Source organism: Argopecten irradians, chromosome 9 (genome assembly GCF_041381155.1).
Source record: "Argopecten irradians isolate NY chromosome 9, Ai_NY, whole genome shotgun sequence".
NCBI classification, from domain to species: Eukaryota; Metazoa; Mollusca; class Bivalvia; order Pectinida; family Pectinidae; genus Argopecten; species Argopecten irradians.
The window spans coordinates 5,740,840-5,768,454 of record NC_091142.1 but is presented as its reverse complement, the minus strand read 5'-3'; the positions used below and the strand labels follow the sequence as shown (position 1 = coordinate 5,768,454).

General features: G+C 34.9%; 3 protein-coding genes across 4 annotated transcripts in view; all 3 read left to right on the top strand.

Annotated features, from left to right (window-relative positions):
* Window positions 1-204: 204 nt before the first annotated feature.
* On the top strand, window positions 205-8,025 carry LOC138331201 (uncharacterized). Its single transcript, XM_069278682.1, has 2 exons — window positions 205-511; window positions 5,516-8,025. The coding sequence occupies exon 2, from the start codon at window positions 5,549-5,551 to the stop codon at window positions 6,539-6,541; it is 993 nt and encodes a 330-aa protein (XP_069134783.1). The 5' UTR covers window positions 205-511; window positions 5,516-5,548; the 3' UTR covers window positions 6,542-8,025.
* Window positions 8,026-11,271: 3,246 nt separating this feature from the next.
* LOC138331199 (uncharacterized) overlaps window positions 11,272-27,615 on the top strand; it is a 152,889-nt gene continuing 136,545 nt past the window's right edge. Inside the window, exon 1 of the mRNA XM_069278678.1 lies at window positions 11,272-11,373. The gene's annotated coding sequence lies outside the window, so the exon portion shown is untranslated. The remainder of the gene's footprint in view (window positions 11,374-27,615) is intronic.
* Window positions 16,237-27,615, top strand: part of LOC138331197 (short-wave-sensitive opsin 1-like) — a 47,818-nt gene continuing 36,439 nt past the window's right edge. Inside the window, exons 1-2 of one of the 2 annotated variants that reach the window (XM_069278674.1) lie at window positions 16,237-17,282; window positions 17,760-19,323. In XM_069278674.1, the coding sequence (XP_069134775.1) occupies window positions 17,816-19,312 (1,497 nt within the window). In that variant the 5' untranslated portion in view covers window positions 16,237-17,282; window positions 17,760-17,815 and the 3' untranslated portion in view covers window positions 19,313-19,323. Of the gene's footprint in view, window positions 17,283-17,323; window positions 19,324-27,615 lie in introns of those variants that run through there. The other variant, XM_069278675.1, reaches the window with a different exon arrangement.

The window sequence follows — 27,615 nt, the reverse complement described above, 5'->3', positions numbered from 1 at the left end:
ATTTTGTAAGGTTCTCTATCATCACCTAGTGTTTCTAATGTCTTGCAATAGTACTAGACAGCTATACGATGCAATAAATAACTTTGCTTCTCTCCATTTCAAGTTGTTCACTTCAAAGGACGATTTATCTCGTATTGTTCCTGTTCATTTCTCTATCCCGGGTTGTGTAAATTCTGTAGTATTGTTTATAACGTCGTGTCGCCAATACACGTGGTCTATCGCCCAATACACATCACACAATACACAACTTACCTGCACCAGTTCCAGTCGATTATTGACTACGGACAGTATACACCTACGAGAACACACTCTACAAGTGGATGATCCTTATGGCTGTAGTGTAACGTACGGAAAAATAACGTATCGAGAGGATTCGTGGATCAGAATGCAAGATTCAAGACATCATATAGCTATTGTAGGATACTGTACCCAGGCATAATGGTGACCCGTCATTTTAGAGCAACACCTTTGACCATGCCTGATTACAAGTGATTATATTGTTGACCCGAAGGTAAGCCAGATAATGCCTGCATCACGTCTGGGTTTTTTTTTCATTAGCTGATGATCAATTTGTATCGCGTCAATTTAGTTGCTTTAGACCCATTGGCATTATTGATTCAGTGCTATATAGAACTTGATTGGGAGTAAAGATAATTCTTTGCTGTATGCGTCTTTTAACATCTTCTGTCTTTTATTTTATCTGTTAATTAAAAGCTGTTTAATTATGTCATTGTATAGAAGTGAATTATTCATCCATTGTTTCATATTGTCTACGTTCCTTTTCTTTAAATTTGTCATTGATGAATAGTAATGACATTGTATCTTCTTTTCAATATGCATTTTATTTTATCCCAATTCAGGATTTTGTAAGCCTTTTAATCTTCAAAACCGATTATTTCAAAATTATCAAAAAAGAGATAAAAGGTATATAATTCTCTAACTGTAAAATGACATGGTTGAACTTTATGAAATTACGTAACCATGGTGATCTTGATTGCCGATTTGTAAAGGTGTCTGATATTCTAGATACATTTTGCTTTCCACCTCGAGGTCTACTTACTGTATGTTTTTGATTTTTCGTCTATATCCCCTGTTTTTTCATCAGAAAAGCCTGACGAATACTCCATTGACCTTATCGAACGTTAGAGCGTAAAACAAAACAATCCAAGCTGAATGAAGCATTTTGTACAATCAATATCGTAAATCTTTAACCCATTAGAGTCACTGACGAATTCTGAAATTGATGACACAGAATTTTGTATTGTAGAATATTGGCAAACCTATACATAATTCTTAATAGGCTTTGTAAATTCCTATCTCATGTACCAAATATCTCGAATATAGATTAAACTGTTAAAAAGGCAATATATTGTGATTTGTGACGTCATCGGATACAGATAGGTCGTTAGGGTATGACATGGCAGTTTCATATACTAATTAATATCAATTGTTGTAAAATAATACTTTTTGGCTAGTGTAATTCTTAATAGACTTTGAAAAGTGTTAAACTATGTACTGTATACCTCAAAAATACAATATTACGCATTATGGCAATACGTATTGTGATTGTATGACGTCAACAAAGACAGCTCGATAGGTTATACATTTTTGTACAAGGAAGATTCACTTACTAATTAATCCTATCTATCACCTCAATGCACTTGTTTACCGCAGCCTGAAGCGATCGGTTTAGCCAAGGACAACATATATGAATTAACTATTTGAATATCATGCTTACGCGTTATAATGATAACTTCCGAAATAGATTAGATATCGAACCGTTTATATATACTAGTTGTGGATACAAGGATTAAGTATTTAACTAATATAATATGTTAAAGAAACTTATAAAAACGGTGCAGGTTTTTTTAAAGTATTATCTACGCCGTTCCTCGCCCTTTTTCCAGAGGAATGTTCTCTCCATTTTGTTTAAAACATCAATCTGAGGTAGATTATATATGACAGACGCGTTGTGAGATGAATGAACTAGGTGAAAGTGTAAAAATCGTATATCAACCGAAAAGTTAATTTACTTTCCATTTCGAATTAACAGTCAATAATGGATTAGAACTTCCGTCATAGTGTGTGTTATTTGATTTAACCGTTCACGAAAGATATGCTACATTTACAATGCAAAAACCCGACAAAGAAGCTTTTGGATAAATTACAGAAAATTATTGGATAGTTCATTTTCCATTCTGAAAGGGAACTTACATTATGTGATAGGTAGCACATGATTCATTTTAAAAACTTAATGACTTTATAAATGGCATACAAATATACCTGATGGACGGGGCTCAGATAGACGATATTAAAGAATGTATGATTCCATTCCATAGGAAACCAACTTTCCGTAACATGTGCTGTAAACCACCTTTTTTAGATTGAAAGATTACTTTGAATAGATTTTTATGTTTCAAATTATAATTAATCATTATCCATTATTTTCTTTACGATTCTTTCCTCATTATTTAGAAATCATTTTGGAACTCTTTTTTTCAATCAACTTATCACGATGTTATCTCAGCCAATCAGAAACAACGTTACAAACGACGACGTCATTTTTTACCTTTATTGATTGACAAAGTAAGCAATGATAATGCTTGTTACAAGGAAAATTGAATTACATGTATACATGTAAGAATTCGTCAGTGAATTTGTGAATTAATCTCGAATTTATATATGCGCGAATATTTAGCGAAAATAACAATGACTCTAAAATAGAAGTAATTTACAGTAGAGCCTAGTCAGACTTAATCACACTCCCCAACGTAGTTACATACTACACGACATAGACAAACATGTTGGATTTATGGTCCCTCCCTAGCGCGTGATCAGGTACACATGTACATTGTATATCGGGTACTCGAGAGGATCCCAGAGACACTTATAGCACTTGAGGAGACATAACAATAGCTTCCAGGTGACAATAGAGTGCTAATGAGTACTTTTATACGACCTTTTCGGGGTTAGCTGGTATAAGTGTATCATTAAATATGTCCTTATTAGTTTTATTCGATTTTTAAATCTGTAAAACGTGCCTTTTGAATTATTTTTCGGGGAGATACATAGACTTAAATGTGCATTATTTGTTTTACTGTCAGAATATAAAAACATCTTGAATTAAATAATACCTTAAATGAGATATGTTGTGAAGTAAATACATGATTAGTGATTTTCTTAAATTCTCAAAAAAAATTTGTAAATATTATACTTTGTACGCTTTCAACATGAACATAAATTATTATAGCAAATTCTTAATTTATTTAACAAATATGGTCACTTGAATTAGATTTCTTTTAAAGAAGCATTTTAACATGTTTAAAATATCAAAATAGCTTACTAAATAAAGATAAATACTTCAAAACAAATCCTTTCATAAAAACCCAAAACCAAATCAAAACATTCAAACAACGTTAAGATGAAAATTACTTCAATCTGTATTCTCAGTTATCTGATATGACACTGATAATAATAAAAGGAATGTTCTACAAATGCCGTTAAGATTTTTTTTATGTATACAAGACTTCAAATTACGTGCAAATTAGAACATTGATAAATACAAACAAATCTTGTATGAAGGTAATTTAGATAAAAATAGATTGAAGGCAGACTTAAATAACAATATCTATTGTTTTCGCTAGAACAAAGTCCTTTAAAACAGAAACATGGCACACGTTAACATGTAACAAACCAGAATAATGAATTTTAACATTGTCACTGAAAGAATAATTAGTTTCTATAATGCTTATTTAAATACTCGCAACACGTGGTTAAAAACACAATACCGCGACGGAGCGAGCTTTGGTAATTAACATTGGTAATAGTTGTGAGTCCTGTATTGGAAAGTTTTCTCTTTCAACAAAAACATATCTTACTGACGGGCTCCAATATTTATCAACTTAACGTGTGGTTGTTTATATAAATATAAAACGAGTTCTTCTCGCAACCGACAAATTATTTAACAGACAAAATTGACTTTTAGTGTGCCAGAAATCAACACATCTAACGGCAGGTCTTTTGGTATTTAGATAAACCGAGTCCTTCTTGCATCACAGAAAATGTGTTGGTCACAAACCAAAAACATATATCCATGTCAAGCCTTATCAACATCATTAATATCACCTTATAGAAATTAACGGTCCTAAAACATGTATGATAAGATTTCCTCTTCTTACCGAGAAAGCTTATCATAGTAAGAATATGTTGTAATTGAGCGAAAGCTAATTAACATTACGTCGTAGCAGTTTGCATTTCTTATAAATATCGAGCTCTTGTAACCGTGAAAGTAGGTCAAAGACGAAATAAATATTGATTGTTTGTTTCGCCAACAATAACAAGTGAAACTAATTCGAATGTAACACATTGTTGTTTTAAGTTGTTATCTACATTTCTGACCTACTCATTTACTTTCGGTTGAATTATTTGCAATGAATACGTACTATTTAAATTCCCTTTTATATTTTGTATTTAAGTTTTTACTCATAGTGATTTATCTTCATTTAATGAAAATGAACTTTTTAAAAAAAACTTAATTGATGTGTAAGTACATTTTTTTCTTAAGATTTTCTGTCATTGATTGGTGTCGTTTCCTCTTGAACACGTCATATTCATCGGTAGCACAATAGCTTGTTTAAAGATAAGGGATGATTAATCTTTTCTTCGAGTCCTTTCACATACCGTTCTAACAATGCTATTAGCTTTAAACTTATTTCGACGTTATCTAAATATTGTCATATAATACCATTCAGACCTACGCCTAATGCCTTAAGCGCACGTTAAATATCCTTTGGTCTATAAATACACGCGGTAGAATTTACTTTCCTGTGTATTGAAGTTTTGACTGTCATGAGCTCTAAACTATATATGTATGATCAGTTATTCAGACTAAATTATTGACATGTCATCATTTAAACAATGCAAAAAGTGTTAGAAGTTTTAAAGGTATGAATAAAGTATGACATTTTGTATCAATAACTATATATAGAAGCTTGCATTTATAATTAAAATAGAAAAATAGGAATAGCTTAGTCACTAATTCATGTGATGATCTATCTAATCAATTATATAATTCCATATTAATTATATGTCCGAAAGCAAACAAGTCGATGAAATAATGGATTCTTACGATTACTGGTACGGTCGTTGAAAGTAGTGCGCTGTAGATTACAGTGGTGCTTCGTGGCAAAAAATCGGACCTTCGACAAAACTCTGCGAACTCAGATATAAAGAGAAATCAAAATAAAATATCGAACATCTTAACTAATTTGTAAGTTACCACCGCCACTTCACAAGAGCATACTGTAAACATGCAAACTTGGTGGTAATTAAATTTTAGCGCTTCATATGATTTAGTAACCTTTTCAGAATAAATGTTGCATAGACATGTATATTTAATATCACCAAGTATGTATTATTAACATTTTAAATTCTAATTTAGGTCAAAATTCAGATAAATTAATTAGCTGCCAAATAGAAAATTAAGATATTACAATACCTGTTCTTTTATTTCCAGGTATAGCAGACTTTGTTGCTAATAGTGATAGCTATGGGAGAATTGGTACGGAGAATGGACTACGAGCGCCGAGCGAGTCACTTGTTTAGAAAGGATCCAAAGACTCGATTTCTGACAAAAGAGTTCAGCCAGCCAGTGAAGTCGGCTAATGCCCTTGTCCAGAGGTCAAAGGTTAAAACGTTAGCCAACTTAAGAGAGGAGATTAAATTCTTTGGAATAAAACACGATCAAGAGAGGGTTAATTTGGAAATTTTCCGAAAGGGACTTGGTCTGAAATCTGTAAATTTTGAGGAGTCTCGGTTTCAGCAAACGCGATGCAGATCGTCTATGGTAGTGAAAAATACGCACGAACTAAGTGCAGATAGAATATTACGTACCGTGCCAAGTAACTATGTTCTCGATTTCGGACCAGGAAACAGGCCAATTTACACAACAAATGACCCCAAGAAGCTTCGCCGCACCCTGTCAGCATCAGAAAACCGGGCGTCAAAACCGGAACAACGACCTTCCTACAGGTCGAAATCCGCTTTCTCCCGGCAGTCGCCACACCCCACAGGGGATGTGTCCCTAATGTCTCGCAGTAAAAGTGTTGGAGCTGACAGACTATCATCACAACCTCCTAAACAGGGATACCCATTTGCCAAACAAGAACTTCCAGGTACTGCTACTCAGCAGACGACAAGTAAACCCCAGAAACCTGCTCCGTCGCTCAAGAGGCGTTCATCTTCATTTTCAGATTCCGACGACGAAAGCGTTTTCGAGGATGAAAAGGTAGATGAAACTGACAGTGCTAGCGAACAATTAAATAGCAAACACAAGTCATACCGTCTTCTCCGTGAGGAATATTCAATCAAATCGAAAATTCTTCCGGACACGCACAGGGAAAATTTAAAACGTCTAAAAAATATTGAATTGTCACATCTGCATGCTCTTGGAGAGCGTGTGCACAAATTTTCAGCGGGTATTCGCGAATTGTCATTAAGACGAAAATGTGCGTCGACAACAATTTCTCCAATACGTCTGTGATACACCCACACAAACATATTCTGTTTTTTGAACCGTCATTCTTCTATGAACTGTATGTTTGTTTAATTTCGCGAGGAGGCAATTTCGCGATCTCAAAAGGTTACTATAAACAAACTTTCTTTCGCGGCTATTAAATTTCGCTATTTCCATTTCAAATCAATTTCGCGATGATTGATTTCGCGGATTTAGCAATTAGTTTTAATGATAATGCCTACCGATATAGATAATGTAGACATTAATTCACGGAGAAAAATCTTGCGCGAGTTTACTTGGATCGCGAAATAAAATTCGCGAAAGTAAATCGCACGCAAAAAACTTTAGTTAACAGTATACAGGAGCTGAATTTTGATCTGTCTTTCCTCTATATACTACATACAGTTCTTTAATTTAACAAGATAAAGAGTGCTAATATATGATATGGTGAAAGTTAATCGAGGCGAAAATGTTCTGATCAAAGGTGAAATCGAACCAAATGGCCCCAAATCAGTTCACAAGAGCTTTACCGACCATGCGCTTTGAATGCTGTTTCCATATTTCCATTGTTTACACAACCTCATCTAAGCTTGATCATTTCTAGCTGTTCTCTTAGCTACCAAACTCTAGATATTTTCCTGTATATGATAAATGTCTTACGGTATTGAAAGGCCCACTACCTTTCCGAAACGGCTTTTATTTTGTTAATGGGAATATGATTTAAGATGATTTTGTGGAGTCGTTAAAGTCATTAACTTACCGTTAATACTGCACTTATCATCACCTTCTGAACAATTTAATCAAAATAAATAAAATGTTAATGTTCATAACGCGGGTGTTGTTATGTTTCCCGCCGTCGTCCTAAATACCTCGCGGTAGTCGATTATCACTACGTCAGACGGCAAAACAGCGAAATGACTCTCCACTGTTATCATATATTACGTAGGAAATCTTGCATATGTTTAGTGTTTTAACCTCATCTTAGGCAATCGGTTTATATTTTCTGATGTTATTAATGTTATTAAGGAACCTTTATGTTTTGGTCTGGAAAGGTATTGAGCTTCAAGAAAGACCACATCATTATTACTTTCTTAGGTGGCAAGAGTTCTACCGACCAAGATGATTGTAAACTGCTTCCATAATTTACATAAACTCAGCTAAGCTTCATTATTGTTAGCTATTATGATAGCTACACCACTCTGTAGAGGTTTGCTTGTACATATAACAAATGTCTTATTTATTTCCTTGATATATCAAATCAATTAAAGTCCGGTCTGAACGAGGATTTAATCTCAGTAACTCCAATCGATTCGCATCTAGGATACAGTCACAGTTTACCTATCGAGTTCATAGTTATTTATTTATTTGTCAAATATACTGGCCATGTTGTATTGCTTGTTTAAATGTACAAAGCACGACAGATCGAATCGCTAGCTTAATTTACAATGCTATTAACATGTCATTGAAATGTACTTTTTATGTAATCTGCAATAAATGTGATTACTTTATGGGTTCTTTGTTATCAGTTATTTGATTCTAAATGTTCTGCTATCTTTTTTTTACTGAAAACCTGGTTTACGCGAAGGGGATTTTCGCTAATTACGCGAAGGTCTCTTGATCGCGAAAGTTTTCCCCCGCGTAATATTTTTTACATGTGTGAACTTTGCTGTTAAAAGTATGAAATTGAATCTATCGTGAAAATAACAACACTGTGAAAGTTTAATGCATGCAAATCGCGAGATTAACCACTCGCGGAAACACCTACGTTTACAGTATTTCTTTCCGGAGTTTGCAGTTAAATGTCATTGGATACGATTCACTAAAACGGTATAGATGATTATTTTTTGCGGAATTGATATTTTCGCGTTTTCAATGCACATTGCTGTGAACACGAACATTTGATGCGTGTAATATTTCGAAATATTTTATTTATCGTTTTATACTTTGAATGACTTATCTCGAAAATTTTAAACCACTTTTAGAAATTTAATGTTCTTGTCTCTAGGTAAAATCGTGATTTTTTTACCCACGTAAATCCCCAGTTATACGGGAACTATTGAGCTGTTCTTATGATTTGAAGTCATTTTTACTAAACTCTGTACGTTTTGCCTCATATACAGCACTTAAACCATTATATCAATACCACTCTTCGTTGAATGTTTTTGTTCATAAAAATATGGAATAGGAACATTTGTGATGATATGCCATTTTGTGTCATAATTAACAAACGCCATTGTTTCCCAAGATAAAAAAAGTGGAAAAAAAGTATATATAAAAAAAAAAAAAAAACGAACCCAAAAAAAAAAAAACGAACCCAAAAGATAAAATAAAAAGATATGCTTTTGCAAAGTGAAATCTGGTCAGACGCTCCTCATCCGATACTCATCATTCGAACAATAATTGTCAAAATTAACACAAGAAAATATGAAAAAAAATTTGCTTTTGGTGCATGCAGAATCAGTACTTCAAGGTCATTACATATACAATGTAGGGTATAGTGGCATGGATTTCTTTTCATGACGCAATTAATTTTTTCAAATATTTTCATCGTGCGGTAAAATTGGAAGCTCAAACTTTTCAATGGTGATAATTATATAAGGTAAGGCACTTTTGTAAACTGTTTTTGATAGAGAAAAAATATCATTCGTCGGTTGTGTAGCATCTTTCAACGGGTTAGGACAATCTGCTTTTATGCTCAAGAGTCGCTTCCTTCTTTAAAGATGCTCCACCGCCGACAGAGCATACATGATATTCACCATTTCAACAATAATTCGTGCTTAATCTTGTATATATATGTCAAATTAACACACACACACAAAAATATAAAATAATTTATTTTGCTTACTGTACATGCGCAATCAGTACTTCATCTCATGCAATTAATTATTTTTAAAATTTTTATCTTAAAGTAAAATTAGAAGCTCAAACTTTTCAATGGTGGTAATGGTGTAAACAAAGTAACTTTTGTAAATGAAGAAAAGTACTAAATCGTCTGCTCCTACTTTTGATACAGAAAAATACCATTCGTCAGCGGTGGTGCACCTTTAATGTTTTGCAATGTATTGGGCATAAGACCCCCATGATGTCATTTTGTTTTATCTATGAAATTGGACTTATCTATGAATATTTTCCAGTAGTTATTTCCGCGAATGGCCTGGTAATTTTCACGTCAAGCCCAGAAACATTAATTTTGTTGAGATGACACAGAACGAGAAATTATTGCATTTCTAAGCGGAAAATTAGCCGAATTTCAACTGTAACGACAAACGTTAATGTATTTTTTAGAATCATGTGATGTGCGTCGTATATAACCATCCATACCCGGCTTAGTCATTTTAAAAGACAGAAAATGCAGAAACTGATTTTCAACTCAAAAGACTTGTTCATATATCCTTTTACACCACTTACAACAGACACACACCGACACACGAACACAAAAGAGAGTTGTCAAAATACGGAAAATGAAATTTTAATTAATGTAATATGGCAATGAATCTACAGATAGGAATGGATATGTAAGCTTTAAACTTGTTTTTCTGGCATTGTTTTAAATATGTATGTGATCAAGAATTGTCAATGTAAATAAAACAATCGCAACCAGTATACAAATCTACGATCAAAATTGCACATAATTGGGGCGCATCACATTTCGCTGAAACGATATTCAACTTGTAAAACAACATTTACAAATTCCGGATGGTAGAACAGCATCAATCTTAAAAAGAAAAAAAAATGTGTTTATAAAGGTGATTGTAGCCTTATATGCACCTACATGTATGAATTCCATGTAATATTTCAAAAGAATGTGAAATAAAATTGCGATAACCGTAGCCTAACCGATATACGTGGCTCATATGTTTTATATTAATTTAACTCAAATGAAGGAAAAATTCCAAAACATAACCGAAAATTCCTCAAATTGTGCAAAATAGCGACCCCCTCTCGTAAAAATCGATTCTCCCTCTCGTACAAACGATTTCTCCGCGATATCGCTTACACCCGGTAATTCGAAATTTACATATCATGTAACATCCAAAAGTAGAAATCTAACATCTATCGTTTACTTGTACAAATCGCTTGGGACCAGATTGAGAAAATTGTTTTAAACAACGTTGGTGCATATACGGAATGGCATTAGATGAGGGTAGACGAAAAGTACCGATAAGACAAGACAGGAGTGATAATGCTCAATTTAATCAAAATCTACAGAACAAATCCAAAATGATAGCACTCATGACAGTACAGGATGGCTGATGAGTTGGAAAGAAGAGTGTACAAAACACATTACAGAAGCAAACTACAAATAAATCGTTTCTGAACAGGTCACGGAAAACTGGAATAGTTCACAATTAACAATGGCTGATCTAAACATATATGCGTATCTGGACCCTTTCCAGTTATCAGATGATATAATGGCGTTAACAAATAAAGCAATGACAAACATAAATGATATGATAATAAATGTTGTTATTACAATATTGATAATATTTAGTCATAGGTTGATAATATCTAGTCAAATGTTGATAATATGTAGTCATATATTGATAATATTTAGTAATATATTGATAATATTTAGTAATATATTGATGACATTTAGTCATATATTGATAATATTTAGTCAAATATTGCAGTCAAATCGTACCACGAGAAATCCAATAATACACTGTATAAAGAAATAATAAATCTTACTTGACTATGTCCTCCTTTATACATTACTATGTACATAAAACATTTAAAAACACCATGCGCAATGCACTAAATTATGATCTAAAAATAGATCACAAAACGGTGGTCCTAGGTAACTCATAATCGTGTGGCATGAGGTATGGATATGACAGGACAATCTCGATAGTGACCGGGTAAGTGAGTTTTGTCTCTCGTTTAATTCTTTGGATGTTGACATGTATATTTTGTAAGACACACTAATTCATTCCGTAAAAAGTAGATGATGTCCGAAAATACTGCGATCGATTTGAAAACATTTTTGAGATAATATCTTAGCATCGACAAACAAATAAACTAATCGTAGTTTCATGTTTAAGTCATTTTGTCGATTCGGGTAATATTATGAATATTATATTGTTGATTTTTTTCAAATAGTGATTATTAGTCATGACAAAAGTTTATGTTTTATGTTTTAGCATTATATACAAAGTATAGAATGACCTACTTAATCAACAAGGAAGTAATATGCCTCTAAATCACCATTACTTAAAATTTCCCAAGTTTAAATATTTTGTGAAACGTATCTAAAATAAATTATCAATTAAATGCTTATATCTATTGAGGTAAGAACTGGCCACATTAGTATCATAACAATGAAGTGTTAAAGTTGGGAGAATTAAACAAAATGGTATTTCATTTCCAAACTTTTATTGAGAAATATAAACATAATTATAATATTAATCATTTAATAATAAAGTATTAACAAATGAATTGAACAAAAGGCAAAGCCTAAGCAAATCCTTTCCAAAATGAAATTACATATATATATAAATATATAGTATCATGTATTCTCATCTACAATGTAAATCATATGGAAAGCGAAAGTGCATTTTAGAATGCAATAATAAAACCTTACAAATTGGCACATTATAGGCCCACTACCATTTCTGAAATAGATACTGATTTTTCAAATGGGAATGTAAAACGATTGTGATCATTTCGTAGAGTCGCAAAAATTATAAGCTTTCCGTCAATATTACTCATATCACCACTTCCGCATCGATTTAATCATCGATATAAATTGCCTATGTTACTATTATTCTGAAGAAACATTTATTTCCTTGTTTGACTACCTTTCATTGTTGAAAGGTAGTGGCCCTTTGAGGTAGATGTATTAAATTGAATTTATTTCTTGGTTAGTAGTTATGTTTGTCCTGTACATTTTTTATACACACAGTTGAAACAGGAAACTCAATAACACATTAAGAAAGCGGTAATAAGTAAAATGAATTTCTGGGTTAGTAGTTCATATTTTCTGTTTAGAATTTAAACAATGGAGTTGATACTGGATGAATAAAAAAAAATATTCGGGGATAAATATAAGAAGGTTTGAGATTCAAACTTGAGGGAGCGGTCACATGGACCTGGCACGAATTTTTTTACCAACAGTATACATATATATATATTATAGTATAATATTTATATGTATAGTGTTAGTTAAAAAAAATCGTGCCAGGTCCCTGTGCGAGCGGTGAGTGAGAAGACGTGTGTAAGGCAGAGAGATGGAGGGAACGAATAGGGAGATGTACAGAGTGAGAGTATGTACGAGTAAAAGGGAGAAAGAGGATGTATTTATGTGTGAAAGAGAAAGGGAGTGATAATTGGAAAGATCTTCTGTATTTGATTACCCCCGAAATCAATATTACGATGACACCAAACTGTATAAATGTATGACGTCATTGACAAAAGAGGATTGGAAAAGCATGATATAGCTGTATTTATATCTTTGTAATGAGAAAAGAAATAATCACTAGAAGATCGAGACTTCCTGTTTTGAAGTATCTATTATTAATCTTGTTGATTAGAACGTCAGTTAATTACACTCCCAAGCTAAAGGTCTTCCTTCTGTACATTGTATTATATATGTTTTCATGAAGACCCTGCCACAGAGGCGCCCAATATTAATATTCTCACCCGGATTGATCTCTGTGCAGACAAAATTTCAACTGCATTTCTATTTATCATTGCCGAAAGGAGTGCATGTACTTCGTTTGTATACGTCTAAGAAGCAGTTACATAATGTGTGTACATTGGAGGTAGATCACTGGTTTTGTTATACAGACACACAGGCTTTTGATTCTATGGTCATACAGTCATACATACATTGTATGTGTAATACTGTGTCCTGTGCATCACAGGATTTTGATTCTATAGTTTTTTGGACACATGCTTTTGATTCTATAGTTATACAGACATCTGTATGTGTAATACTGAATCCTGTGGACACAGGCTTTTGGTTCTATAGTTATACAGACATCTGTATGTGTAATACTGAATCAAGACTCAGTATTAACTGTATAGGCGTTTGAATAACTCTAGAATCAAAAGCTTGTGTTTGGACCTATCTTAGTTTGTTCTGTAGATACTTTCAGGAGAAGTTGGTATCGTGTATCAGGATAGTTCCAAAGTTCCCCAAAATGTTAGAAATATTTTCAAATGTTTTATACAGTAGGTTTTATTTGTGAAATGGTTACAATGCCTTCCCTCTCTCCCATTGCACGACAATAAAAGGCGACTAAATCTGGGATATTTTCTTTTCTCTTCTTTCTAATTTCTACCTTTACACTGCCTCACTGTTGTTAACTATGCACACATGTTTAATTCAAATAAATACAGCTACTCCCATGATTTATAATGCTGGGTTGAAGCTTGACCTAGTATCCTACATATAGAGTTATCTGTATATCAAAAATAAGTGAGCAATGACCTTGTGTGAACCATTCTGAGTGCTGTGGCTGAAAAACACCATACTGTCTATAAATCTATATTTGCACTATAGTCGTAATCAAGACAACATTTTTTCGAAAAAAAAGATTTGACAAAAAAATAAGCAGGGATTTTCTCCCATTCTTGACAGGGTTATCCCGCGGTTGCTAGGGAAAAAATAACTCTTTCTTTTATCGGGGTAGGGAAAAGACAGCTCTACGCGCTAGATAGTGACGTCATCAATACATGCGGCGACCATTTTTACGCACAGCGGCGTTCCTAACCATTTCTCGTTAAAGTATGGGAGAAAAAAAGAATTAAATATAGGCCTGTCAGGTGGACAGGGATATCTCAACACTCGTGAAAGATTTTGACCATCAACCTTCAGCAAGCAAAAACTTCCACTCGGGTTGAGATATTTCTGTCCATCCGACAGGCTAATGTAAGATTATATTATTCTTACCTGGGACGCGTTAGTGAAAATTATTCTTACCGAAAATAAAGTCTGGAAAACTTATTCTTTATTAAAAATCTAAGTTTGCAGCCAATATTATGCATTCTTTGTTGATGTTGTACATACCAGTCAGCATACTTGGAGTAGGACGACTGGTTTAGCAATTGTTTGGCGTTTGGTTATTTGTTAGCATATTTGATTTAGTAGCGTGTTGCTTGTTGTCTTTGGAGGCGTGTCTCATTGGGATAGCATTACAACATGGGCAAGGGTTCCGCTTTAGCAATGGCGTACAGAACAAATATACCACTGTCTCGTTCTCGAGTTGAGCGATCGCCCTTGTTAGGAAGGCTCACAGGGACCTGGCACGAAACACTTTAACCAACAGTACAGTAGGCCTATACATATATATATTATAGTATAAGATATATATGTGTATACTGTTGGTTAAAAAAATCGTGTCAGGTCCCTGTGGGAGGGCTATGGGTTCCATTCCTTGGCTGTGCTATACCGTACAGTGTAGTCTATAAAAGTCTCGTAGTTTCTGCTCTTGCTTAACGCTCAGCATTAGGGGTGAGACGACTGGTTTGCCCGTTGTCAGTATTATGTGACCAAGTGGGTTGTGCTTTTCGGTGTCCTTGGTGGTATGCTTCAGTGAGCTAGCACTATAAAATGGACAAGAGTCCTTCTATCACAAAGAGACACAACATTGATCTACTGCAGCATCCCAAAATATTGATACGTTCACATACTCAAAGTTACATAAAAGACCGTCCTTAAATAACCCAAGTAGCTGTTGAAATAACATAAGTAATAAACACGGAATCACAGTGTCAAAATACACGTGTACAGACTGAATGTAATTAATGGCCCACGTTTGTTTTGGTAATTATGCTAATAGCATATTAATTACAAAATTTAAAAGTGTCACATAAGGACGATCCCATCCTGCGTGTAGAACTAGATTTTGTTTTGGGAGGCTGCGGTATGTTGTGTCTCGTAACAGTTGCAAATTTGTGTTATAGTTTTATCAAACTAAAGACTATTGTGAAAGATACCAAACAAGCCATCTCTCCCAGGATTCATTGCATTCCCCATATTCGAGCAACCACAATGATTTCTGGGATAGATTGCCAAACCAGTCGTTCGTTCCCTTTATGCTGAGGGTTAAGTAGCAACCGACACTACCACTTTAATGGTCTATATGTTTTGTCTCCGCCAGGGGACAGAAGTACCCATAACCTCCCTCACAGGGGATAACCGTTTGAATTCAACACCAAAAACGAGACGTTGTCAAGAGAGTCGCTAGAAAGAAAATAATAAAGTCTTTTATGTAGAAGGGGAAAAAAGTTAAAATCACGAATTCAGTCGCCTTTTACAATTGCACATCATGCACAGGTGCAACAGGTAAATTCTAACGCCTCACGTGCTGGGCGGGGGAGACAAACTTCACTAAAACAATAACAAATGTTCAGGTCCCTTTGTTAAGGAAACGAGCTTCTCAGGTTTCGATATGATTTAAGACATTTCCGCCTGTTTTACGGAACGACTCTGAATATCACATATATATATATATATACATCATGCATACATCATGTTAATTATACATACAGCTGGAGGCAACCAAATGACCAAGTGTTATTTTTGTATATATTAAAGGTCCGTTTCACGTTTATATAGTAGGCGTATTCTATTAATAACTCCCATCAATCATAATACTTTTCACTAAAAATGAATCTTACACATGGATATGCAATAACACCGTGAGCAGCACGCGGTGCCAAAAATAGTTTCATCTCTGTCCAGCGTTCGTGTGCCTTGTGTGAAGTGAGAACCAATGCGTTGTACATAACTCATGTATTGGATATCCCTTTTAGAAGTTGGTATATTCCTTACATGTTTTTTCATGTAAAATTCGCATGTTGCTGTGTAACTCGTTCCTTACCTTCGCCGCGTTCAGGGATTTACCTGTTAAAGATTTCATCTCCATAGACTCGTTTGCCTGTAGTGCTAATATGCTATAGATTTGTATAACCTCGCTTGGGAGAGCGAGAGAGACCCAGTACGACCGCTATATACTCAGTGTAATAGTATCGTAGGGATGTTTACATCGCTATGTATTTGATTATATACAAGTGTAGAACTTAAACAGTACATGCCTTTTATTGTGACTTAAGAGTTGATGTAAACTCGTCTGGGATTTGAAACAAGGGATTTCTCTGTTTCAATGTGCACCCTTGGATCTGAAGGAATTACTCTACTAGGAATAATACTCTATATAAATTGAATAGCACTTGATTTTCGCTGTTGCCACACAAGCACGTGGAGTAGTCGAAACATCAATAAGACAGCGAGAGACACACAGAGTGAAACGAAGCTCTTGAGAACACTGAACAGTTTGAAGCTCCGAGAGTTTTTGTCGGAGGGGAAGTTTACGGGAAAAGGGACCGTTATATTTTCCTACCGGTATCGGAAATCCGGGATTTCAAACAGGAGGTTCAAGGATCTGGAGTTATCGTCGAATAGCTGCCACTATTACGCTGATTTGAGGTCGGAAGTTCGCAGAGATAAACACAGATAGCAATACAATCATACGGCATGATGGATGTGACGAAGCGTTTGGGTATATGTTCCGGAGCAGAGCATCTGGAGTGAAATTTAAATTTATTGTATTAATCATTCAATATTTATTTTAATCATTTATTATCAATCAACGGAGCATGGTGTGTTTTTGGACACATCCGATACCCCAAAATCACGGCAATTGACGTCGGACAGAGCATCAAATTCTAAGTTGGCTATAGTGGTGTCATCGACGCTTTAAAATTCTTGGATTTTATTTTGGAGTGTTGCGGAAAAGGGGCCCAATACGATGAAATTGCAGAGGTATATTTTCATTTCTGAAATAATTTATTATTAATATTAATGAATTGATAGGTTTAATATATTATGAAGTACAATTAAGATATTATTCCCTTAGAACGCTGACTAATCTTAAATCTCAATTCATCACTTGTTGGTGCTAGTTGATTGTGGAATTAGATATCTATACTATACATATTCTATGTGGAATTGATCGGAGCATCCTGCTCGACATCAGATTGCTTGAAACATCGATAGGAGTAGGTTGTACATACTTACTGTCCTATGGGACGGGCCTAATCCCGCCTCCCGTGGCCAATGATGCATGTGACAACCCCGGAGTAGTGAAGAAATGCTTGCACATCCCCCGGGATCGAAGGGTAATGTCTTCTTTACCCCCGGGATTCAGATGAAATATTAACTCTGTTTTTTTAATCAATGAGTGATGCATGTTTTCCCCACCCACAGAATTGGAGAGTGATGTATATTTTTCTACCCCAGGGATTAAAGAGTGATGTCGGCTTCACCCCCGGGAGTGAGGAGGGGATCAAACAGCAATGACCGTCCCTGGACATCATAGTAGTGGGGTGGTCAACTATTCATTCTGGGGCAACATCTACAACGCGTCGGCGTCATTCAGGGAACCCTACCCCCCGGGCTGGAGTACCCAGGGCCGTGGGATAACCCACGGGATATTTCTGTTAGTATTTACAGTCATTGGGAGCACATTTAACGCCTTTATGATAATAGCAATTGTTCCGAATAGAAGATTACGGACGGTACGGAATATATTACTTGTCCACTTAGGAGCGGTGGGCCTAGCCTCGTCTTTACTGACCACTCTTTACGCAGGAGTGGTCAGTTTATGTGGTTACTGGTTAGGTGGACAGGGCATGTGTTACGCCTATGGGTTCTTACAATCAGTTTTTACTCTAACAAGCGTGTGGACCATAGCAGCTTTAAGTTGGGACAAATACCAAACTATTGCGTCACCATTACATCATTCCTTAACAGCAACCGCGCGTAAAATGACGTCACTATTTTCTGTGTTTTGGTTCTGTGCTCTTGTGATTTCGTTACCGCCACTTTTTGGCGGGAGTTCTTACGTATTTTCACCGGTAACAGGAACGTGTTTTATTGACCACCTGGATCTGTTAAATCGATGGTATGTAGGTATACTAGTAAGTGCAATGTTTTACATACCACTCATCGTGATGATCTATTGTTACACGCATATATTTCGTATAGCAAGGACACAAAGTAGTCGAATCGCTGCCACAATGGTCCGAATGGCGTGCGTTGTACAAGCCCCTATCGCCCTTACGACTCAAACGGCCCCTTTATCGACATCTATCAAGGGCACAAAGGCTATGCTTACCATTCTACAGCTTGTGGGAGCTTTTACACTTACTTATATACCATTTTCAATCGTAATATTAGTTGAGACCGCTACCGGAAGTAGACAGGTGGACCCTATGTTGGTTTCCATAGTAACGACATTATTTCAGGCGGCGCCAATGACCAATAGCGCCATCTACGGTATACGAAATAAAATTTTACGAAATTCTTTTATACGATACACAAGAAGAAAAGTACAGTTATTTTGTTATAAAGACAAACGAAAAGGAAGTGTTAAAAGGTCTTCGTCTTTCCGAATGTCTTTAATGCAAAGGAAAGCCAATCATCAAAACGGAGGTGTTCCGAGTGGGCATTTAAGACGGACTCAATCGCTTCAAGTTCGGCATCTAAGTGTTCCCAGGTCGGATATAGTAAAGTTTGAAAGTAGTGAAAACATTAGGAAAACTCGGTCCTTTACGCTTCAAAATGGCCACGCATTCGCCCCGAATGAGGACGAAGAGTGTTGTCTCGCCCCGCCGCCATCTTTAAACAACATCGAAGACATAACAAAAAGTGAAATGTTGATTATGAAAAAAGTGTCTGACTCCGAGAAAGAGAAAATGATGGATGATAATGACAATGAAGAAGCTGTTTTCGTCGATGAGGAGGGCGATGAGGATGATCATGACGTCACTTTCGATAATGGATCAATGTGAAGGTCATTAAGGTAAGTTGTTAAATGTAAGTGGCGTCGCGGGGGGTCGAGTTAGGAAGCAATATCGTCAATGAGTCTGGCTACATCTGGAGTAGGGGTACATATGTTCAACCTGCCCCGGGATCAGTAAAACGAGGTTTGGTGTACTCCAGTTTCTCCCAAGTAGTCTAAGCATGGTTAGTTTCTTATCTTCCCGCCAACTATTCTAAAATCGTATTTTTAACGAACATCTCAAAATTTAGTACTCAAATAATAACACACTTTGTTAAGAGCATTTGATGCAATATTTAACACTGAGATTTTGAGCCACTCAGAGAAGATCTGATTGCTTTAACTCCATTACATTTTCTTATAAATTCTAACTAGTTTGCCAAAATATTTAATTAAGTTCAGGTGTTTCTTTCTATTTTATTGACTATTGTAAAAGGTTTTCGTAGTAAGATATCTTAAAAGCATATGTCTTGTCAGGAAATGTTGTTTTAACACTTACGTAGTTGTGTGAAGATTTTTAAAACTTGGAATCTGAAACTGCAATACAAACGACATCAAGAATACACACCATGAATCGTCCCTTCACGCGCGGTTTGATATTGAATTAACTTAATTAGATGGAGAGGTTTATATCTCAAGTTGTTTCTAAATCGGGAATCAGACTTAAAAAGGAAAATTCACAGTAGAATACTAGTAAAGGAATGTTTGAACTGAAATGTGCATGGTTGCAATGCATCCATGGAATTTCCCCACTCAGTTATACTTTAAGCGTCGTTAAAATCGATCATAAAGTTGTTTTATATATAGTTACAATGATGAGTGACATTTGTTTATCGGAATTCGTGGTATATACACGGAAATTCTCTGTAAAATGTCAATAAAGGAGCTGATATGAAATATATAAGACAATATCTCTACAGTTGCACGGAAAAGAACACGCGAATATATACTTCCAAAATAGGTACATATATAAATTCAAATCCTTGAATTTCAGATGCTGTGTCCAGCACATGTATTCTTAAATTTGATATTTATAATTATTTAAATATTTAATCTAATTAAAATCAGACTTGTAATTCCGCTCCATTACTATATACTATACGTCTCGCTTCAATACAAGATCTAACAATGCCTGGTATTAGAGAGTATAGTAGGGCATTGTAGTGGAGATGAATTACAAACTTTTCTAATTCTAATTAGATTGCTAGATATCATTCTGGCGTAATTTGAAAAATCTATAAAAAGGCAGATTATTCATCAAAAAACAATATAAGATAATCCGATTTTTTGAAATGGAAAAATCTTTCATTCAATTCATTCAATTATCACAATCATTTCTACACTTATTCTTGTTTTGAGTGTATACGAAGAGTTTCAAATTTACTTTTTGAAAAGAGCAATACATTTCACTTTTTTTCTGACTCACGTAGGAGTATAATTAGTTTTCTGGTAAAATAATTAGCAATGTTAATATCATAATTTCACATTGCCGATAATTGGTTTGTGAATTATATCATGAGTTCGGCAAATCGATGCCGTTACCGTATATGTCAAGAGTTCGGCAAATCGATAAAGTTTATGTCACAAGCAGTTAACTATCTCATTGTCTACACTGTATTGCTAGTAACGCTATACAACTCCTACTAATGAAATGAACATAAAATGAAAATGACTTCCAGATAAATGCAAAGCATACATTTGATAGATAAGATAGCTTTAAACCTTGTATATTTAATCTGAGTTTTCCCCTCATAATCACGGTAATGACGATCGTAAACTGCCACTGTTCCCTCTTAAAACCAATATAACTATTCTTAATATCTTATAAGTACAAAGGTTTTGGTAATACTGTTCGTTAACACTGGCTCGTAAAATTGTTTAGGGGAGTTTAAAACGCTATCTTTCTGTATCTGTACTGTTATTAAACTCAAAGGAAATGGCGATGGGGGTATTTAACATAATTTCTTCCTTATTCCCCGTATAAAACGTATATCTATATACCTCAACTCCCGCAAGACTCGCCATATTTACTTTGTATCGGCGTGTTCGTTTGGGATATACATCGATTTCAAACAGAGCATAAAGCCCCGCCTGAAATTAACAACAGGTGGGCCAACGCGCTTATATAAATTTGTCTAATATGTTGTAACTAAGCCCGGCTTCGGCAAAATAGTAAACTGTTCAGTATCGTCTGCTTGAATAGCCTGCCGCATCTTGTTTCGTGAAAAAACATGGCATAGTTAATTTCAAGGTTGCGGCATGTTTTTTCTCCGAAATAAATCAGATTTTGGAACAATCTGCAATGCCAAGATTATGAGAAAGATTCGAAATGCGAACTAGAAACCTAAATAGAGAATAAGAAGTAATGTATAGTGAAGGTCTATGCGTCCTTGGAATAAATTCTTCTCCGTGATTCGCAGATATGAAGGAGAGAAAACAAATCAAAACTCAATTCTTATCAGATTGTTGGAATGAAGGTCTTTTATTTGTAGTCTGATATCATTTCAGATGATGACATTCAATTTGTTAGATAGCTATCTAGAAATAGGTTGAAACTTGTTACTTTTTCCTGTCGGAACAAATGATCATCATTCGTAATGGATCCATTTTTAGACCCTGTCTATCTTTTTTTCGATGTTACCGTTTTGTATCATCCTCGATATGGCGCCTAATGGTTTGAGGCGCGTTCGTTTTAAAATCAGTGAGTACGCTTTCATCACAGGGACTTGGCATCCAACGGTTAATGTATTTCTATGTATTAAGTATAATGCATATGTATGTTATAATGACCGTTATAAATTCATGTCAAGTTTCTGTGGTTTTCATAGTATTTTCTTTGCAATTCTTGCGTGACTTACATGTATCTTCGATAAAATAGAGGACGCTTTTCCATTTGGAGCTCTTGGTCCAATATTAATGTTCTCATGTTCGCTTGCTTCCAAACCCAACTGAGTGATCCTTCTATTAAACAAAATGTAGATTAAGCATTGTACATGTACCGATTTTTGATTTCGTCTAAATGGTCTATCGACACTCTTGTAGCTCAAAAGATACATTGATTGTTACTAATTCTCAGATACCTGTGATCCGTACTGAGTGATTATTCAAGGATATTAAAATAAATTTCGTAATCAAAGCTAAAGCTGAAATAAGACCTCTTGACTTCTTGTCTCTTTGTTGTTTTTTTTAAGATAAAATTTTGATGCATATATGCCTTCTCTACGTCTAGAACTCAAACAAACATCTTCAGAAATCTCATTAGTAAGTTTTAAAAAGAAAACAATTTTCAAGTAATTAATTTCAAGAAGAAATAATATGCAAAAACCGAAATCCTTTGAGAAAACTTAATTGAAACACTTCAGCAGATATATTCTGTTTGAAAAGAAGTATTATGAAATGATTAATCAAAATCGTGGATTCTTGACTTTATTTTTTAACCTTCGTCCCTGGCCTGGTTTGTGTCCTTTTGATATGTTTATGAAACAAACAACAAGGCGAAAAACAAACAAACAAACAATCAAACAAACAAAAATTATTATTTTCCACGAACGAAATAAAACTTTTAAGCGTTCAAATTGCTACGGGGTAAGGAGATTTAAAAAAAAAAAAAAATCTATTGAATTGACCGTTTAACGAAGAACAATTGTGTGTGTTTTTTTTTTTTTAGATTTTTACACCCTTTAAGATGGAAGGAAATACTACATTTTTTGTAAGTTGGTGAGTTTCCTACGCATACTCTGACCTTGATCTTAAACTTTATGTAGGGCTACAATGGCCAGGTGGTAAGACGTCCCGACATTACGACATGCTCTCCACCTTTGCTAGGTACTGACCATCAGTCGATGACTTTTCTCCGAGTTCTCTGGATTTTCTCTAGCTTCTAAACCTGGCTGTTAATAGAACGTTAAACTAACTCGTGGTCTAGGAATTACGAGCTAGAACCAGGCAAATGACAATATCATACCTCATGACCCTCAAATTCCTATACTGCACGCGATCCAGGGCTAGAGTAGGTTAATGACCGTGCAGTAAAGCCTGTGTGTATCGTAAGACGGCATATTATGTAATAACGGATCGCCCTGACAGAATTTTTTTTTGTATAATTAGATAATGATTACTCTAAGTCGATTACCTGAAACAGCGCATTTATATCATTTGACTTGTACATTTCGTATGTACTTAGGTGCTATGTGACCCGCAATTCTCATCACATGCTAGTTGAATATAAATTGCTTTCATTTTGCGAACATTTTGATTTTCAAAAGCTTACAAAATGTTGCCAACGACATAAATTTTCAAAATCATTTTGGTGAAAATTGCAAAGGTGATTGAGTTATCACGATGCATGGTCGTATCACTGAATTACCGCGAAAAATGAATAGCTCGCGAATTGTATCAAATTCAACAGTATAGCTGCACACACAAAATGTTACAAATGCATACATTTTTTGTAAAATATTTATTCTAAATCAAATTATCATAACAGAACTAGCATGATCAACTGTTGAGCTTTGCAAAAAAAAAAAAAAAAAAAAAAAAATCGTAAGCTGAACACGTCATGCTAAAAATAGAATTTCCGAGAACTCGGATATTACCATTGAATTAATGTCCTTCCTAACACAATGTGACATCTAAAGTTGAAATTTTATATCCATCGTTTGCGATAATTTTATTGCGCGCACGTGCAAACGAGGATTTAAATGATTATTTTAGAAGTATTCGGTCACATTATGTTGGCTTTTCTTTGCCTAGAATAGTTCATGATTTAAGAGGACTCCACACGCTTTGAAAGTTGCCCGTTAAAGTAGAGGTGTTTTCAGCTCCTAAATTTCGATTATATTTTTTGTATCGTTTCTACTTCCATAATGTTTTCGTTTGAATCTGGCTGCGTCATCGCCTTAACACCCGTTTTAATGTCACGTGGTTCTTGTACATATTATACGCTACGTCTCCTTAAGACTTAAATCATTTTGAAATGTGTCAGATATTTGATTTGTGATGGATGAAAGCAGAAATTGTGAAAGACAAAAAAGAAATAAACGTTTATGTCAATAGGAGGAGTCATGTAGACGGTAAAAATCGGCAATCAAAATGTTACATCAGGTCCATAGCTGAATATACGTCAGGAAATAAACTTTCAGATACATTAACCACTCGGTTACTGCGGCTAAACAAAAACGGACTTGTGGAGACACTTAAACCATTTTGCCACCGCGGTCGAGAATTTGTGGTTCTGAAGACGAATCTCAAACACCTTAAGCACCAGCCACCGCGCTCAAGAATTGTTGACTGTGTGATTGAATCTTAGACACCTTAACCACTTTGCCACGGTGTTCTTCTACTCCAATAATACATTTTGTATAGATTTCCCCATAAACTATATTGCTAGTGTAGCGATAGACAGCTGAAAACGTTTCTGTTGCATTACGTTCGCACATTACTTTTGACTGACCTACATAAAAGTTATTTCAAACTTAATTATGTCATTTCTGTTACCTTTAAAACCTCGATCCGTCACCGTCAGCTGTCGACCAGTTTAAGTTGAAGCCAAACTCATAGGAGATATTGGAAAAGGGACTTAGACAACACATGTTAACAGATATTTACATGCTTTAAACAATTGAAACTTCAATCTACAATTCTGAATGCTAACAGTTTACCATTGTTTTCAATTATAAGGGGTGGACTGGAAATTTAGGTTCTTTAATTTGTAGAAGTTCCAAAATATAATACAGAAGAGTATCGGAACAAAATGCCATAATTGTTTGTTTGCCAAAGCATCTGGTTTTTTGATGGTAGCGTAACTCTAAAAGCTATAGACATGCGCATTTGTATATGGCGTGTGGTTGTTCTTGTAAATGTTTTGGAATTCACGCAAAAGATGCTAGGCCATAAAATTTCCAATGTATTTCAGGAGTCTCAAACAATTAATGATTTTAGAGTGAAGGTATAAGAACGAGGCCGTGTTCCAATATTCAAAAGCTTTTTTGTATGTTTAGAGGCCCACCAAGGGATTTATTTAACATAATATTTATAATTGACATTTCTTTGTTCGTGTTGTTTAGGACGATTCCCCAATAATAAAAAATACTAAACTAAGTCTAGAAATTCAGATTCCCCAATAATAAAAAATACGAAACTAAGTCTAGAAATTCAACAGAAACTTACGAAACTAAATTTAATATTTTCATTTGATGGCGTTTAGGCAAGGCGGTATGCTGATCATAATTTGAAGCGGAAAATGAACTAGTGCAAAATAAATATAAACGATCAAGGATGATTCCCGATCTTTGACATTTAAACACATCTTACCGAAGCTTCTGTTTATCAATATCACGCCACACGCGCCTGAATATACACTGCATGTATAGTTCGTATTATATATGTACATAGCATGTTTGCCGAATCCATGCTTCTTAAATGATCATGGGGTTATGTTCATATAATCGGAAATTTATTCATCTAAATTCAACTTAAATCCTAAGCTTTAAACTGGAATCTTGCTCCATCAATTCTGATTTACAAAGCAAATATGTTTCGTTTAATTGTTGCATTTCTTTAAATGCAATCCGTGTAATCATGTATAGTATTATACAACCCTAAATTTACACATTCCCTGTTCGTTTCGGAAATCAAACGTTTGATTTTGAATAATTGTCTAACGACTTTCAATTGTAAACTCTCAAAGTGCAACGCAAATTAAATCAAGATATTCTGCAAGGAATTTTATCGGCGCCTAAACATTTTCACTGAATTTCGCAATATTTTAAAATTCAAGTGCCTTATTTATTTTCTCCCACTTTGTGCTTTAGCAATCCTTTACGGCATCGGTTAAGCATAATTTGATTAAATTAAGAAGCGAAAAGCTAACATATGTTAACTTTTTTAATTTCTAATATGTTCCGTCTTACAACTCGAATTATACAATCAGTTATCTAACGCGCGAGTACATGTACGTCTGGTATAGGTTCAAGAATCTCCGTATTTTGGCAAACGGTGTTCAATTTTCGTTTAGAATATCCCTAGGAATGTTGTAAACTTGAACATTTTATTAGTTACGACTTTTATTGATACTGATGTATCATTAAATACACGAAATTATCTTAAATTATACAAAAAAATCTCAATCAAAATAGTTTTCGTGTCTTTTTCAAACTCTTGATCAAGTAAAAAAAGTTCAACGTAGATTAAAGTCATGTCTAATTTCTTATAAAAAGAAGTCGACCATACTTCAATTTCCGGACTTGGCGGTTTATTTCACCAGGAACCAAGTTACTAATTAGCGTCAGCAGAACTTGTTTAACGGCCTCAGATACTAGTTTTAACAAATCATTCTGTATCATATGTACCACCTTAAATCTGGAGTTTCATAAGATTACATATTATATGGAGATGTGGGCCTGATACAATGTGTCTTGAACCTTCCCCAGGACGTAGCAATTTGAACATAAAATGCATATTAAGAACAGTCAATTCTAATTTATTTATATATATATATATTCATGTAGTAAAACTTCAGATGAAAGTGCAATTTCATTTTACTTTTAATTATTTTTTTTTCACATATTAAAAAAAACCTGTACAAGTCCTCGTATGATCATCAGTCATAAAAATCCTTCTGATGAAGAAAAAAACTTCAAAACACTTTTTCTGCTTCCCCCCTCCTCTCTCATCATCATCGCTCGCCACCACCATTACCATCACTCGCTCTGATATATCATCACAATAATGATTTGTTTGGTTTGATAAACTCCCTATTAACAGCTAGGATCATTTAGGACGGCCTCCCTATTAACAGCTAGGATCATTTAGGACGGCCTCCCTATTAACAGTCAGGATCATTTAGGACGGCCTCCCTATTAACAGTCAGGATCATTTAGGACGGCCTCCCTATTAACAGCTAGGATAATTTAGGACGGCCTCCCTATTAACAGTCAGGATCATTTAGGACGGCCTCCCTATTAACAGTCAGGATCATTTAGGACGGCCTCCCTATTAACAGCTAGGATAATTTAGGACGGCCTCCCTATTAACAGTCAGGATCATTTAGGACGGCCTCCCTATTAACAGCTAGGATCATTTAGGACGGCCTCCCTATTAACAGTCAGGATCATTTAGGACGGCCTCCCTATTAACAGCTAGGATCATTTAGGACGGCCTCCCTATTAACAGCTAGGATAATTTAGGACGGCCTCCCTATTAACAGCTAGGATAATTTAGGACGGCCTCCCTATTAACAGCTAGGATAATTTAGGACGGCCTCCCTATTAACAGCCAGGATAATTTAGGACGGCCTCCCTATTAACAGCTAGG

Bases quoted from the DNA above. Each gene is read 5' to 3' on its own strand.
- LOC138331201 (XM_069278682.1), top strand. From the start codon at position 5,549: ATGGGAGAATTGGTACGGAGAATGGACTACGAGCGCCGAGCGAGTCAC.